At 42.8% G+C, this 16,547-nt stretch overlaps 1 protein-coding gene across 1 annotated transcript; it reads right to left on the bottom strand.

Annotated features, from left to right (window-relative positions):
• Positions 1-6,934: 6,934 nt before the first annotated feature.
• LOC110523806 (dual specificity protein phosphatase 4) lies at positions 6,935-13,693 on the bottom strand. Its single transcript, XM_021602838.2, has 4 exons — positions 13,167-13,693; positions 12,199-12,332; positions 11,234-11,453; positions 6,935-9,310 (listed from the first exon to the last, which is right to left on the bottom strand). Exons 1-4 carry the CDS (start codon positions 13,552-13,554, stop codon positions 8,928-8,930), a joined length of 1,125 nt encoding a protein of 374 aa, XP_021458513.1. The 5' UTR covers positions 13,555-13,693; the 3' UTR covers positions 6,935-8,927.
• Positions 13,694-16,547: the final 2,854 nt, after the last annotated feature.

Genomic DNA, 16,547 nt, shown 5'->3' with positions numbered 1-16,547 from the left:
GTCGGTCAAACCAAGCAATCTATCCTCCTGTTTGTCACACAGAGCTAAATTGTATTCTCTGCTAGATGATGTGGATGGACCTAGAGCTTGTATGATGATGTGTTTATTATGCATAGTGTATAGGCCTATACATATATGGAGGGGATATGCTCACAGGCCACCCCCAGGTGGTGAAGGTAGGAAACAACACCTCCACATCGCTGATCCTCAACACTGGGGCCCCACAAGGGTGCGTGCTCAGCTCCCTCCTGTACTCCCTGTTCACCCATGACTGCGTGGCCAATCACTCCTCCAACTCAATCATCAAGTTTGCAGACAACAGTAGTAGGCTTGATTACCAACAATGACGAGAGCCTACAGGGAGGAGGTGAGGGCTCTGGGAGTGTGGTGCCAGGAAAATAACCTTTCACTCAACATCAACAAAACAAAGGAGATAATTGTGAACTTCAGGAAACAGCAGAGGGAGCACCCCCCTATCCACATCGACGAGACCGCAGTTGAGAAGGTTGAAAGCTTCCAAGTTCCTCGCGTACACATCACTGACAATCTGAAATGGTCCACCCACACAGACTGTGTGGTGAAGAAGGTGCAACAGGAGGCACCTTAAACCCTCACAAACCTTTACAGATGCACAATTGAGAGCATCCTGTTGGGTTGTATCACCGCCTGGAATTGCAACTGCCAGCATGATCAAATAATAATAATCACAGTAGTTGTCGAGGGTGCAGCAAGTCAGCACCTCAGGAGTAAATGTCAGTTGGCTTTTCATAGCCGATCATTAAGAGTATCTCCACCCCTCCTGCTGTCTCTAGAGAGTTGAAAACAGCAGGTCTGGGACAGGTAGCACATCCGGTGAACAGGTCAGGATTCCATAGCCGCAGGCAGAACAGTTTAAACTGGAGCAGCAGCACAGCCAGGTGGACTGGGGACAGCAAGGAGTCATCATGCCAGGTAGTCCTGAGGCATGGTCATCCAAGGGAGAGAAAGAAAGAGAGAAAGAGAAATACTTAAATTCACACAGGACACCGGATAAGACAGGAGAAGTTCTCCAGATATAACAAACTGACCCTAGCTGTCCGACACATGAACTACTGCAGCATAAATACTGGAGGCTGAGACAGGAGGGGTCAGGAGACACTGTGACCCCATCCGAGGATACCCCCGGACAGGGCCAAACAGGAAGGATATAACCTCACCCACTTTGCCAAAGCACAGCCCCCACACCACTAGAGGGATATCTTCAACCACCAACTTACCATCCTGAGAGAAGGCCGAGTATAGCCCACAAAGATCTCCGCCACGGCACAACCCAAGGGGGGGCGCCAACCCAGACAGGAAGATCATGTCAGTGACTCAACCCACTCAAGTGACGCACCCCTCCTAGGGACGGCATGAAAGAGCACCAATAAGCCAGTGACTCAGCCCCTGTAATTGGGTTAGAGGCAGAGAATCCCAGTGGAGAGAAGGGAACCGTCCAGGCAGAGACAGCAAGGGCGGTTTGTTGCCCCAGAGCCTTTCCGTTCACCTTCACACTCCTGGGCCAGACTATACTCAATCACACGACCCACTGAAGAGATGAGTCTTCAGTAAAGACTTAAAGGTTGAGACCGAGTCTGAGTCTCTCACATGGGTAGGCAGACCATTACATAAAAAAGGAGCTCTATAGGAGAAAGCCCTGCCTCCAGCTGTTTACTTAGAAATTCTAGGGACAATTAGGAGGCCTGCGTCTTGTGACCGTAGCGTACGTGTAAGTATGTACTGCAGGACCAAATCAGAAGGATAGGTAGGAGCAAGCCCATGTAATGCTCTGTAGGTTAGCAGTAAAACCTTGAAATCAGCCCTTGCCTTAACAGGAAGCCAGTGTAGGGAGGCTAGCACTGGAGTAATATGATCACATTTTTTGGTTCTTGTCAGGATTCTAGCAGCCGTATTTAGCACTAACTGAAGTTTATTTAGTGCTTTATCCGGGTAGCCGGAAAGTAGAGCATTGCAGTATTCTAACCTAGAAGTAAAAAAGCATGGATTAATTTTTCTGCATCATTTTTGGACAGAAGGTTTCTGATTTTTGCAATGTTACGTAGATGGAAAAAAGCTGTCCTTGAAACAGTCTTGATATGAGATCAGGGGATATGCTCACAGGCCACCCCTGTGATCTTGAGATCAGGGTCCAGAGTAACGCCGAGGTCCTTCACAGTTTTATTTGAGACGACTGTACAACCATACAGATTAATTGTCAGATTCAACAGAAGATCTCTTTGTTTCTTGGGATCTAGAACAAGCATCTCTGTTTTGTCCGAGTTCAAAAGTAGAAAGTTTGCAGCCATCCACTTCCTTATGTCTGAAACACACGCTTCTAGCGAGGGCAATTTTCATTGAAATTTCATTGAAATGTACAGCTGTGTGTCATCCGCATAGCAGTGAAAGTTAACATTATGTTTTCGAATGACATCCCCAAGAGGTAAAATATATAGTGAAATCAATAGTGGTCCTAAAACGGAACCTTTGAGGAACATTGAAATGTACAGTTGATTTGTCAGAGGACAAACCATTCACAGAGACAAACTGATATCTTTCTGACAGATAAGATCTAAACCAGGCCAGAACTTGTCCGTGTAGACCAATTTGGGTTTCCGATCTCTCCAGAAGAATCTGGGGATCGATGATATCAAAAGCAGCACTAAGGTCTAGGAGCACGAGGGCAGATGTAGAGCCTCGGTCTGATGCCATTAAAAGGTCATTTACCACCTTCACAAGTGCAGTCTCAGTGCTATGATGGGGTCTAAAACCAGACTGAAGCATTTCGTATACATTGTTTTTCTTCAGGAAGGCAGTGAGTTGCTGCGCAACAGCTTTTTCTAAAATTTTTGAGATGAATGGAAGATTCGATATAGGCCGAGTTTTTAAAATATTTTTCTGGGTCAAGGTTTGGCTTTTTCAAGAGAGGCTTTATTACTACAACTTTTAGTGAGTTTGGTAAACATCTGGTGGACAGAGAGCCGTTTATTATGTTCAACATAGGAGGGCCAAGCACAGGAAGCAGCTCTTTCAGTAGTTTAGTTGGAATAGGGTCCAGTATGCAGCTTGAAGGTTTAGAGGCCATGATTATTTTCATCATTGTGTCAAGAGATATAGTACTAAAACACTTGAGTGTCTCTCTTGATCCTAGGTCCTGGCAGAGTTGTGCAGACTCAGGACAACTGAGCTTTGAAGGAATACACAGATTTAAAGAGGAGTCTGTAATTTGCTTTCTAATGATCATGATCTTTTCCTCAAAGAAGTTCATGAATTTATTACTGCTGAAGTGAACGTCCTCCTCACTTGGGGAATACTGCTTTTTAGTTAGCTTTGCGACAGTATCAAAAATAAATTTCGGATTGTTCTTATTTTCCTCAATTAAGTAGGAAAAATAGGATGATCGAGCAGCAGTGAGGGCTCTTCGATCATCAAGGACAACAACCACCCGAGCCACTGCCTGTTCACCCCGCTATCATCCAGAAGGCGAGGTCAGTACAGGTGCATCAAAGCTGGGACCGAGTGACTGCAAAAACAGCTTCTATCTCAAGGCCATTAAGAAGCACAAGCAGGGTAGCCTAGTGGTTAGAGCGTTGGACTAGTAACCGGAAGGTTGCAAGTTCAAACCCCCGAGCTGACAAGGTACTAATCTGTCGTTGTGCCCCTGAACAGCATCAAATCTTATTTTCAATGAAAATAAGAATTTGTTCTTAACTGACTTGCCTAGTAAAATAAATTTAAAAAATTGCAATACTCGCATTAACATCTGCTAACCATATGTATGTGACCGATTTGATTTGATTACATAATGATAATATTTTTCTTAAGTTTGTTTAAACAGAAACAGCAGATGAACTATCCAGAAAAGAGGTTATGGAGTCATACCTGGCAAGGAACACACCACCACACCTACCTGACCCTCAAATGACTCCACGTCTATGTGATTGTTTTGGCGGACAGACCGTGATATTTCAACCAACAGAAGCAGACAAAGCACAACCTTCCACTTCCACCTGCACAGTATCACAGCCATCTTCTAGCGCAATACAGCCCATTGCAGACATACAGGAGAGACTGATTGGAAAGTGGTGTGTTATGAAATATGATGAAGACCTTTACCCTGGTATTATACAAGATGTTGATGCAGAGAGTAGCACTCTAGTCAAGACGAAGAGTCGTGTGGGAGCCAACTGATTCTTTTGACCAATGAGAGAGGACCAACCAGAGAATGTGCTTAGGCTTGTCCCTGAGCCTCATCCAGTGACAAAATGACATATAATGCTTGATGGTGCAGTCTGGGAGAAAAATTGCTCTCTCGTTAAGCAATAGAGTGCATTAAGGGCAAAACCTAATCTTGAGTGAGCCCACACCTGTCTCACGAGTCTGAATTAATAGACTGCAGCCAGTGAACAGTCATTTGTTCAATGTCAAACAGTGTTTCCAACCTTGTACATGTATTTCTGCCTAATGCATTGAATCCCAAAATTGTTCTAAAATATGCTTTAAGTTCATGAGGCATGTAACCTTTGTTTTTTGAGGTTTTGAATGGTGTGTTCTATGTCTTCAATCAAGTTGAACATGTACAACTGTGACATTAAACTGTTTAATGGTATTTTTCATCAGTTTTATATGAAATATCCTTTCCACCACACTCTGTCATTACCACAACCCTAGTTCATTACCATCACGGCACATCTTTTTGAGGAAACGGTGCATTAACTTACAATTGATATTGATGATTTTTCCCATATGTGAACCTTATATGTTTGTTCTTAAGATAATTCCTAACATAATGTAAAATAGTAAGATATTGGTGTGGTAAACATGTTTCTGAGTATCACCAAGGCATATATGGGCATTTAAACTTGACAACGAGGAATACATATAATTAAGAAAACTTCCAAATAGTAAAAAAAAACACAAAAAAACCTGTAATTTCATTTTCAACTAAAATATCCCATTTTATGACTTGGTGGTAATGACATTTCTCCTCAGGTATTTGATAACTGATCAAAATCGTTATATTGTTAAATAGTTAAACAGCAGAGGGAACACCCCCCTATCCACATCGATGGAACAGTAGTGGAGAGGGTAGCAAGTTTTAAGTTCCTCGGCATACACATCACAGACAAACTGAATTGGTCCACACAGACAGCATTGTGAAGAAGGCGCAGCAGCGCCTCTTCAACCTCAGGAGGCTGAAGAAATTTGGCTTGTCACCAAAAGCACTCACAAACTTCTACAGATGCACAATCGAGAGCATCCTGGCGGGCTGTATCACCGCCTGGTACGGCAACTGCTCCGCCCTCAACCGTAAGGCTCTCCAGAGGGTGGTGAGGTCTGCACAACGCATCACCGGGGGCAAACTACCTGCCCTCCAGGACACCTACACCACCCGATGTCACAGGAAGGCCATAAAGATCATCAAGGACATCAACCACCCGAGCCACTGCCTGTTCACCCCGCTATCATCCAGAAGGCGAGGTCAGTACAGGTGCATCAAAGCTGGGACCGAGAGACTGAAAAACAGCTTCTATCTCAAGGCCATCAGACTGTTAAACAGCCACCACTAACATTGAGTGGCTGCTGCCAACACACTGACACTGACTCAACTCCAGCCACTTTAATAATGGGAATTGATGGGAAATGATGTAAATATATCACTAGCCACTTTAAACAATGCTACCTTATATAATGTTACTTACCCTACATTATTCATCTCATATGCATACGTATATACTGTACTCTATATCATCGACTGTATCCTTATGTAATACATGTATCACTAGCCACTTTAAACTATGCCACTTTGTTTACATACTCATCTCATTTGTACATACTGTACTCGATACCATCTACTGTATCTTGCCTATGCTGCTCTGTACCATCACTCATTCATATATCCTTATGTACATATTCTTTATCCCCTTACACTGTGTACAAGACAGTAGTTTTGGAATTGTTAGTTAGATTACTTGTTGGTTATTACTGCATTGTCGGAACTAGAAGCACAAGCATTTCGCTACACTCGCATTAACATCTGCTAACCATGTGTATGTGACAAATAAAATTTGATTTGATTTGATTTGATTTAGTATGTTCTCTACCACTATTAGATCTTGTTTCAAGACAGAGTGAAGATATTCTGATAGATAAAAAGCAGTTTCAAGAGGTTTTCTTTTCAAAAACATTTAACATGCCCTTATTTGCAAAATCAACCATGTGCATAATCTACCTCAAATACGTTGTACCCTTGCACATCGACTCAGTACTAGTACCCATGTATATAGCCAAGTTATCGTTACTCATTGTGTATTTATTCCTCGTGTCATTATTTTTTCTCTCTCTCTGCAAGTAATTATTTCACTGTTTACACCTGTTGTTTACGAAGCATGTGACAAATAAAATGTCATTTGATTTCTATGGAGAGGTTTAAGAGGATGTGAAGTATTAAGATCACCCACTAGGGGGTGTTATAACCCTACATTAATGTTGGGAAACGCAACACAGCTCCTCGAACCCTATTCTGGTCAATGCACTGAAGTTTGTGCAGATCTTGAGACAGGACCAACACCGGTTATAAACAGACCATCACAATCCAAGTTTTGCGGCAAAAATTGCTGCATAGTCTAATGCTGGCTACATCTAAACACCAGCCTTTTCCTTGTGAGGTGATTGGTAAGATGCCTTTGATTATTTTGATACATTACCTGTGCTTGCAATTATGATCTGGTGATTAGAACTACCAAAAATGTTTACATTAAAGGTTGTATTTGAATATGAGTCATCTGCCTGTTTATGACCAAGGTGTTTGTGTAATAAAGTGTTCATGAATATGAAAAATACCACCACTATATAGTCCTCCCAGACACCATGTGTGATGTTTCGTGCAAATAAGACACAGATTCTTTTTTTTTTTATGAACAATGTTGTATTTAACAATGGAATTTTAGAAATAAATAAAGCATTTACAATTGAACCAAAAAAGTTTTTAAAAAATGTTAAATTGATGAATGATACTGCCATAAGGAGACGACAGCATTTCACTTGACACAGGTAAAAAGTATTGCATTATTCAATGATTGTGGACCAGAGAGCGCCTCTCATCTTCATATCATTTACATACCCTTGCTCAAGAAGAAAACAACATAATGAGTGTATGAAAAGTAATCAGTTACCACCTGGTATAACAATAATGTGCAAACCAATTAAATAATACAGTATTGCATCACTTAAAAGTGCTCTATAAAAGGTGCCAACATTCTTCAAAAAAGAGGAGGGAATTAAATCCGGTTTCCCCAGAAGCCTTTGCTCCTGGCTCTGATCGTCACCTAGGCCAATGCTTCCAGGCAATATTTTGTCTCAAACGCTCAGAGAACTGTCTGTTTAACATGAAAAGGAAAACAATGAACCATTTCTCAGGAGTCAGACCAGTGGCAGCACACACAAGCAGTTTTCTACCTTATCTTTTCCCAGTGATGTCTGATATCCCAGTGTCTGTTTCTTAGGGGTGTTTGTGCGTAGCTGGGAAATCATCCCAATTAGAAAGTAGACTGGATCTACTAGACATTGGTGGAGTGACAGTGACAAGACAAAAAAGACAAGTCAGGTTCATAGGTCAGTTCCCAATTAAGCCTCCGTCTTTCAACAAGCATTAGACCAATCAACAATCAACATCTATTGTCTGGACAGAAATAGTACCTATGTAACAGACAATATGGATGAAAGGATGAAAAACAACACATTCTTATCTTGAGAATTATAAAAAATAATTATTGGTAAGGCAAAAAAAACACTTCTGAAATATCTGGTCTGTATCGATGAGTGAATATACATATGAAGCTAAAAAACATGATCAGAAATACACAACACAATGTAGTGCTTTGGTGGCAACTGGGAAAAGAGAGAAACGGATTATTGCTCTACTTGGGGGAGAGGAACGGATGGGATTACATTGTCTGTATTGCAGTGTTGACTTGAAACGTTGTTGTTTAGTGATTTCCCAGCTTATCTGCCTCAGTCTGTTTGAAAAGGAAAGGCGCTGGGGCACTTGAGCACATCCAAAGCGCCGGAAAAAACATCCTATACCTTTTCTGAACAAGGCACTGACCAACAAACAGAAAAAAACAAACTTTCTCCTCAAAAGCCTATCTGTCCATCCGACCGAGCCTATTAGCAGGGGCTATGTAGCAGAGGCTCAGGCGTTCATTTGGCACCGTCTCAGAAAGCTTGTCTCTTTATCTCAACGGCCTCTCCACCTCCGCATGGGGGACGCTTTTATTCTCTCATTCATCAGCAGTCCTGCTCCAGGAGAGGAGGGGGGCACATGGGAGATAGGATGGGGATGTCGAGGACAGGAAGCCGGACAGGACGTTAGTAGAGCACCTGTCACAACTGAAGGGCCTCCTGCTCTCCGTCAGGAAGCGACTAAATGACTGAGCGCACTTTCTCTCTCTTTCTCTCTCTTTCCCCCTCCTCCCCTCTTTGCTCTTTCCTTTTCTCTGCATCTCTGCTCATGGCCATTCACCCCTCTCAGCAGGACTGGAGAGGCTTTGGAAAACTCCACAGGAAATGAAAGAGACGGACTGCAACTTAGAAGTCTGCCGCCACGTCCTTCGCACTAAACCACAGGAACTGCATATCTCCTTGAGCCTGTTTTCAGAAAAAGCTTATTTAATGTTCACCAAATAGTGATGAATGAGTGTGTGTGTGTCATATTCTATACAGTTTTTTTGAGTCAGGCAGCAGCATAGGCACCCTCAGTTTTTCATTGTCAATGGACCTTTCAGCTTACACCAAGTTAGGAGAAGAGAAACTCTCTCTCTCTCTCCCTGCCCTGGATAGTGAGAGAAATGGGGCTGACAGGAGCCCCCTGGGTCAGTTCAGTGTTGATGTCTGTCTGTGGGGGCAGGGCATCAGCAGCTGGGCGAGGTTGTGATTGGACTGTGCAGGTAGGCCAGGCTGCTGGGCTGGCCATGTGCTACCACGGAGACGGGGAAGCTGAATATGAAGGGTGAGGTGGGGGTGGAGGAAGACTTGGGGCCCAGGCTGGCTGCCGAGGGGCTGGCGGCCTCCACCGCACATGACGTAGCCAGCACCTGGGACTCAAACTGCAGCAGCTGACCCATGAAGCTGAAATTAGGGGAGATGATACTGCGGCGCTGCTTGACGAACTCAAAGGCTTCGTCCAGGCGAACACGCTTCTTCTTCATCAGGTATGCCAGGCAGATGGTGGCAGAGCGAGAGATGCCCGCCTGGCAGTGCACCAGCACACGCCCGTTAGAGTCTTTCACAGAGTCTGAAGAAAGACAAAGAGATAGGGGGTTCAGAACTGACTCCAGGATATTAATATGTACAGGATAGGTAATACATAGTGCTCAGGATGATCTGTTGCCATGGTCCATAAGCTTTGATGATAGAGACCCCCCACAAAAGCAGACACCAGCCTCTTACACCTCAGTGTCTCATAAGCAATATATTAATCTGTAGCACTATAAAACACAAACAGCAACACTCTGCACCCAAGAGAAAAGACATGCAAATGTACAGGTAACAGTCAAAATAAAGGAAACACTTGAGTAAATGAGGTATTCAAAATATATTGAAAGCAGGTGCTTCCAAACAGGTGTGGTTCCTGAGTTAATTAAGCAATTAAAACATCCCATCATGCTTAGGGTCACGTATAAAAACGCCCAATTGCCCATTATTTTGGCTACGATGGCTAGAAGAACAGATATGGGTGACTTTGAAAGAGGGTTTCAAAGGAAAAAGGCTATTTTAAGCTTAGGGGTTAGGGTTTACAATTAGGGTTAGGGGTTTAGGGTGTGGACGCTTGCATGTGCGTGTCAGTCTCCAGATCTCAACCCAAGTGAACACTTATGGGAGATTCTGGAGCGCCGCCTGATACAGCGTTTTTCCATCGCCATCAAAAAAACACCAAATGATGGAATTTATTGTGGAAGAATGGTGTCACATCCCTCCAATAGAGTTCCAGACACTTGTAGAATATATGCCACGGTGCATTGAAGCCGTTCTGGTGGCTCGTGTTGACCCAACGCCCTATTAAGACACTATGTTGGTGTTTCCTTTATTTTATATACAGTTTCCAGTATATCCTGCATCCAGACACCTACAGCAGCCCTTTCCATACATAAACATTTCTCACCATGAGAAATAGCAGCAACAGGGGATATGCCCTCATCACAGGGAGGCCATTTTGAGTAGTAATACACACATATTTCCACATAGATAGAATTTCATAAATACTCATTAAAACATAGAAATGTAGTATTCACTTCTATACAAGTGCAGTCGTTCTCTCGCGTACACACACACACACACAGGTAACTCCAACTAACGAGGCGGCGCACCCAAGAACAGTGGATGAGTCAGACTCCCTAAGCAGCTAGCTCTGACGCATTCAAGTCCATACACGCTTATACACACACACACACACACACACCTTCAAGCCTACTGGGTTCTCCACAGAACAGTGCAGAGGCTTTCATGTGTGTGTGTGTGTGTGTGTGTGTGTGTGTGTGTGTGTGTGTGTATTCTACCAAGATGGAACCTCTAGGAGCTACGCCCTCCTATCCTCCCTCATGGTAATCCCTAACCATTGGAGTACCGCAATAACTATAGCTCAGCACTCCTCTTCCTCCGTCGCCCATATCAACAAAGCATTTTGAGCATGGGCAACACACACACTGAGATTCTGCATGAGCACATGATTTACTCTCTATTTATAACCAATTATTTATTCTAAAATGCTCTCCCGTCAGATAGGCTATTACCTAGCATGAAATGAAAATGTTCTGTCAAATGCATTACGTCACCCAGGTTTGAAAGATACTGCCAACCATTACTCATACACTACACTAGCATTAATTACCAAAGGAGCAATCTGTACAACATGTTCCTGAAGAGCCATCAATTAAAGTAACAATCTCGTCCCTGCAAGAAGACAACCTTCAATCACATGACCAAATTAACATTCTACTGGGCTATGCGGCAGCTGGGTCCTACAGGGACCATCATGGACCATGTAATTCTCCTTCTGCTCATGATGATGATGATTAAGCGGCATTAGTCTGTGTCCCAAATGGCACCTTATTCCCTTTATAGTGCACTACCTTGTCTCGGGCCAAAAGAAGTGCACTGTAGGGAACAGGGTGTCATTCGGGACAGGTCCCATGTATTCTTCTAAGAGATTGAAACTTACCGATAAACTCAATGGCTTCTATAAACCAGGAGCTGATGTCCTCTTTATGGTTGTCCTCCACAGGAATGCACTTGTACTGGTAGACCCCCTCGAAGTGGTTGGGACAGTTAGAGGACACGTTGAGCAAGGCTGAGATGCCCATGCCGTCCAGCATGTCCTTTTTGGAGGCATGGAAGGCACTGCCAAGGTACAGGAAGGGAAGAATCTCCACTGGACCAGCCTGGAACATAGATAAGACAAAAGTGGGCATTAATACAGAGCCAAGAGAGAATAGAGGATATTTTACAGTCAGAATGTCTCTTTCAAACATCACAAATTAACACAATAAATAGGACTGGAGAAGGGGCCTATTAACAATTTGCTATTAACAATAAATTAAAAGGTTCTGATAAATACAATTTACAGTGTGAATGATTTTAATACAAAGGTAGCAGTAATAGGGTCTGACATGTGGTCATATAAAATCTTGGCCAATCACCAATGGCAATGATTTGAACTCCAGCAAGTTATTTATCTCCGGACAGCTTATTGATTTGGGCCCTGTTATGTCATTGCTGATATGAGCCCGCTTCAAACGGCAGAAATGATCGATAAGGGCTATGTAAAACTGTTATGTCATTGCTGATATGGTCCCGCTTCAAACGGCAGAAATGATCGATAAGGGCTATGTAAAACTGTTATGTCATTGCTGATATGGTCCCGCTTCAAACGGCAGAAATGATCGATAAGGGCTATGTGAAACAAATGTGCATAGGGAAGGTCGGCCGGGTCACTGTTCGTCACACAGGCCGGAATGGGTGGTAGACCCATTCCGGCAGGGAGAGAAAAAACGGAAGCATAACTGGTGCTCTTATCGAGCCCGGAAACCAGTGGATGGACAAAATTGACGAGTCCCCTAGTATTTCACTCAATGGCACATATTCAGTCAAACTCGGTCACCGAGATAAACAGGCACCCTTCTTTACCTGGTCATGGTGCAACGTCTGTGGAGTTCCACAGGAAGAACAGGAGTCCAAACTGGACTGCGTAGAGAACGAAGATAACGTTTTGGTCTTCAAACAGAACTCGGGATACTCCGTGAAAAATGTGTCATAGCCCCCTGTGAAAAGAGATTACCGTTAGACATCGGGATATTCCAATCACAGGCCACACTCTCAACACAACAAAATAGCGCACCGTGTGCGTTAAAAAACGACTGTATAATTTACAAATTAGGCCTACCTAGCTTGATAGGGCTACAGATCATACATTTTTTCAATAACAACCAAATAAAATATTTCTGAATAATTACATAAAACATTATAGAACACAATCATAATTAGAATTTCAATTTCTTATAATGTCATTTATAATTTGGGTAGGCCTATGCCTAACGGTTAAGGCCTTAATTACATTTGAAAACCTATTAAATACTCGAATAGATTAAATGTTTTTGCATTTCCCCATTAACTTCCAATAATTTATTGAGAAATACTCTCGTGTGATTTTCTGCCAACACTTCACGCTTCAATGCGTGTGCGTCATTTAAATCTATTTTGGATAATGACATTGCGATAATGAGCCATTTACAATAATAACTATTATCAAATAAAAATGTTATGCGAAATCTTGACGATGAACCAATTGTTGAGGATCACAAGATACTCACTGCGGCACATCCTCGTGCACCCAGATGTGGCTCTCTACGCATTACATCATTGTTAGAGCCTAATGCCCATTGTGGGTTGAATTGTGCAGCAATACAAAACGGCAGTACATGTACCCTACCATTTTAAACTGATTGAGACAATATGATAACATGGTAATAACACACTTGTCAGATATAATGAGACAGATGTGATATTTAATTGTTGTTATTTATATTTGTAAACAAAGTCAGCATTGGGCATGTTTTTAAATTCTGATAACCTTAAGTGCATTGTGATCATTTTACCTTTGAGTAGATATATTTCAGTTCCAAACGTGTCTCTGTATAATGCATTGAGCACCAGAGTGATTGTGCTATCGTCTTTAACCGTGTCTATGTCGGGCGTCCTCTCGTCGTAGAGGATCACAGCGGAGTACAGTCCTGATTTCAGCCGGGCTTTGACCTCTTCGTCACCGGATAGAATCTGGTCTAAACTCACGGAGCCCTTTGCTCGCCTTCTCACGATTGTGTTACAGCGGATATTCACTGCACTCCGAATGTGTCCAGCGCTAAACGCCAGGAATGATCTGCAGTCCAGCACCAGACATTTCGCACTGTCGTCCTTCAACAACCTTTTCAAAACGTTGCAATCCATTTCGCAAAGTTCATCCATGATAACCATATTTTCCCCCATAATGAAGAAAAAAACGTGTTTTTCGTGTTGAAGAACACGAAGAGAGTGCTGGATGTGCGTTAATCCTGAGCAGCTCCTGCGCAATGTTGTGCTGTTATTCTTCTGAGAGCATTACTATCACGAGCAGTCACCTCTATCCGTTTTATGAATGGGTGGTGGCGTCACGCTGGAGGTGACGTCACCCGCTAGCACCATTCATTAACCATTCTCTCCTTTCTCTTCATTCATGAAAAGTCAACAATCAAAGCCGACAGAAGATGAAATTACCGCTGCCAAACCTCGAAAATTGTGTTGACTCTCTGCTGAATGAATGCAAAATGCAGTAGTCTACTTCTTTTCCCACGATAGTCAAAATCTTCTGTAATTATATATAGGCTACCATGCCTAGGCTATTTAATCATTTATTATTTTATATTCCTTCATATGAAGAGAAATTGGTCAAATGTTATGAATGTGTTATATGCCGTTGCCATTCTTGATTTAGATTCTAAGTAATATACCTTTGTAGATAGGGTACCGACCAGTACAGGCTGGTGGGAGGAGCTATACGAGGATGTGCTCATTGTAATGGCTGGAATGGAATTAACAGAACAGAGTTTCCACATGTTTGATACCATTCCATTGATTCCATTCCAGTACAATGGGCCTGTCCTCCTATAGCTCCCCTCACCAGCCTCCTCTGGTACAGACGATGCTTTCCCTCCCCCAATCCCTTTCTCTCAACTGGGTGCCAGAGGGCCAGGATACCTCTCTTGTTTGCTCACACAGCCGTTACAGGATCCTGCAGGATATGACCAATGATATTTGCCCAAACTTGTTTTTAGCAACAGGATCAGAGTGTTGAAAGCAGGGTATGCAGATTTTCTCAGTTTCACGCAATCAGTAGTTTCACTGTTCTGGTCCATGGCAGATGTCTTCTAGAACATTCACACCTCATCAGTAGGCTATCCCTCACTTCCACTGTGAAGGGGGTGGGGGGGGCTCTTCAGATGGTTATATCAGTCAGTGGCTGATACAGGATTAGTAAAGACCCAGTGCACTACTTTAGTGAACAGAAAAAGTATAATTTTCATTGTATTTTTTGCTTTTTGGTTTTAATTTAAGGTTAGAGTTAGGCGTAGCGTTAGCAGTGTGGTTAAGGATAGGTTTAAAATCAACATTTAAGAAGATAAATGTAGTAAATAGGCAGGGATTATGACTTTGTGGCTGTGGTAACTAGTGATGACGAGGCTAGACCAGGTAACTAGTGATAAGACATTTTTTGTTAACTAAATTCAACATTCTCTCATTGACCTCTATACAAAACTCCTCACTTGGTGAGCGAAGAAAAACATCCCCTGCTGGAGAAGACAGATTTTGGGCCCAGTTATCGCTCTCGCTTCGCCTCTTCCTGGCTGATGAGCCTCAGTAATGGAGTGTTGTGCCAGAAACCCTATTGAGTGTTTCAAATTGTTTTTGGTTTCTTCTCCTATAATTGCAGCATGGTTGCTCTCCCTATCAGAAAAAATCCCATTATAATCAGCCCCAAATTCTTTTTTCACCGACATCATTAATAATGAACTGTTTCAATTTCTTGTCATGCTGGAAAATCACTCTCTTTTCTTTCTTCTCTCACTCTATATGTTCTATTTCTGTCAGATATCTACTGGAGATCTATCCTCCATGTCCACTCTACTTTGTCTCTCTCTGAGTGGTTTTGATCAAGCATTAGTAACCAAGACATTCACGGAGGAAGTCACGGCTTTAAAAGAAGGAAGCATAATTGAATTCCTCAGACAGATCTGAAGGAATAGATGAAGGCACCACATTGAGTGTCCACAAAGTGATTTCCTGAATCTTTGTTCTGGTGTCATTGTCACTACAGTCTGATTAAGGTTCAATGTCTCTGGAGAGTTCCAGTTCCTAATGCCCCATTCTCACTCAAGTGTCATCATTAATTAGTCTTCAAATCTGTCAAAGGCCACAATAACACTTTCAATTCAGAGAACATGTCGTTGTCATTCATCTTACAGAGGTTAGTGGTTCCCTACATACATGTAACTTACAAAATAAAGGGAACACCAACATAAATTGTTTTAATAGGGCGTTGGGCCACCATGAGCCAGAACAGCTCCAATGCGCCTTGGTATATTCTACAAGTGTCTGGAACTCTACTGGAGGGATGCAACACCATTCTTTCACAATAAATTCCATCATTTGGTGTTTCATTGATGGTGGTGAAAAATGCTGTCTCAGGTGCCGCTCCAGAATCAATTGGGTCTTTATACATAACCCTAAGCATGATAGCATGCTAATTAACTCAGGAGCCACATCTGTGTGGAAGCACCTGCTTTCAATACACTTTGCATCCCTCATTTACTCAATTGTTTCCATTATTTTGGCAGTTACCTGTATATAGCGTCATAGCCTACTGTAGAATCTTTGTTCTCTCTCTCTCTCTCTCTCTGAGGTAAAAGTGTATAATTTGCATAGTTTAACACAAAACCTTTCAGAGCGCTCAGGTATTTGCATGTCGATTTTGTCTGAATGGCTTTGGTAAGGTGGAGGGTGGAGATGAGGTGACACAGGGCGGACGTGTTGATGTAAAAATGAACACAACATCCTGGGCTGCAGGGCACATAGGAGATGGACAGACCGACTGCACTCTGCTACTATACAACAAGGCTAGATAGGTACAGACATCGTAGTAGTGTCTGGGTTACAATAAGACAGCATAACAGGACAAATAGTAAATAAGAATATCCTGTGAGCATCCTGAGGTGTCAGGCGCACTGGCAGTGTTGCATTGCGGTACCAGCTGAATAATGAATAGAAGGCCTTGAATGTTTCAGAGCAGAGAGGACGAGAGAAAGAGGTGGCATAGATGTGTGTGTGTGTGTGCGCAGAAGGAGGATATTCACTGACAGAACACCCAGGCGAGTGTGACAACATGTGCACAGTGGTCAGAAGTGTCAGAATGGAATTTGTCCTGCTATCGCCATGGCTCCCAGCGC

This window comes from Oncorhynchus mykiss, chromosome 5 (assembly GCF_013265735.2).
Source record: "Oncorhynchus mykiss isolate Arlee chromosome 5, USDA_OmykA_1.1, whole genome shotgun sequence".
Classification (NCBI taxonomy): domain Eukaryota; kingdom Metazoa; phylum Chordata; class Actinopteri; order Salmoniformes; family Salmonidae; genus Oncorhynchus; species Oncorhynchus mykiss.
The sequence above is the reverse complement of the archived record's forward strand: the minus strand, read 5'-3'. Positions and strand labels throughout refer to the sequence as shown.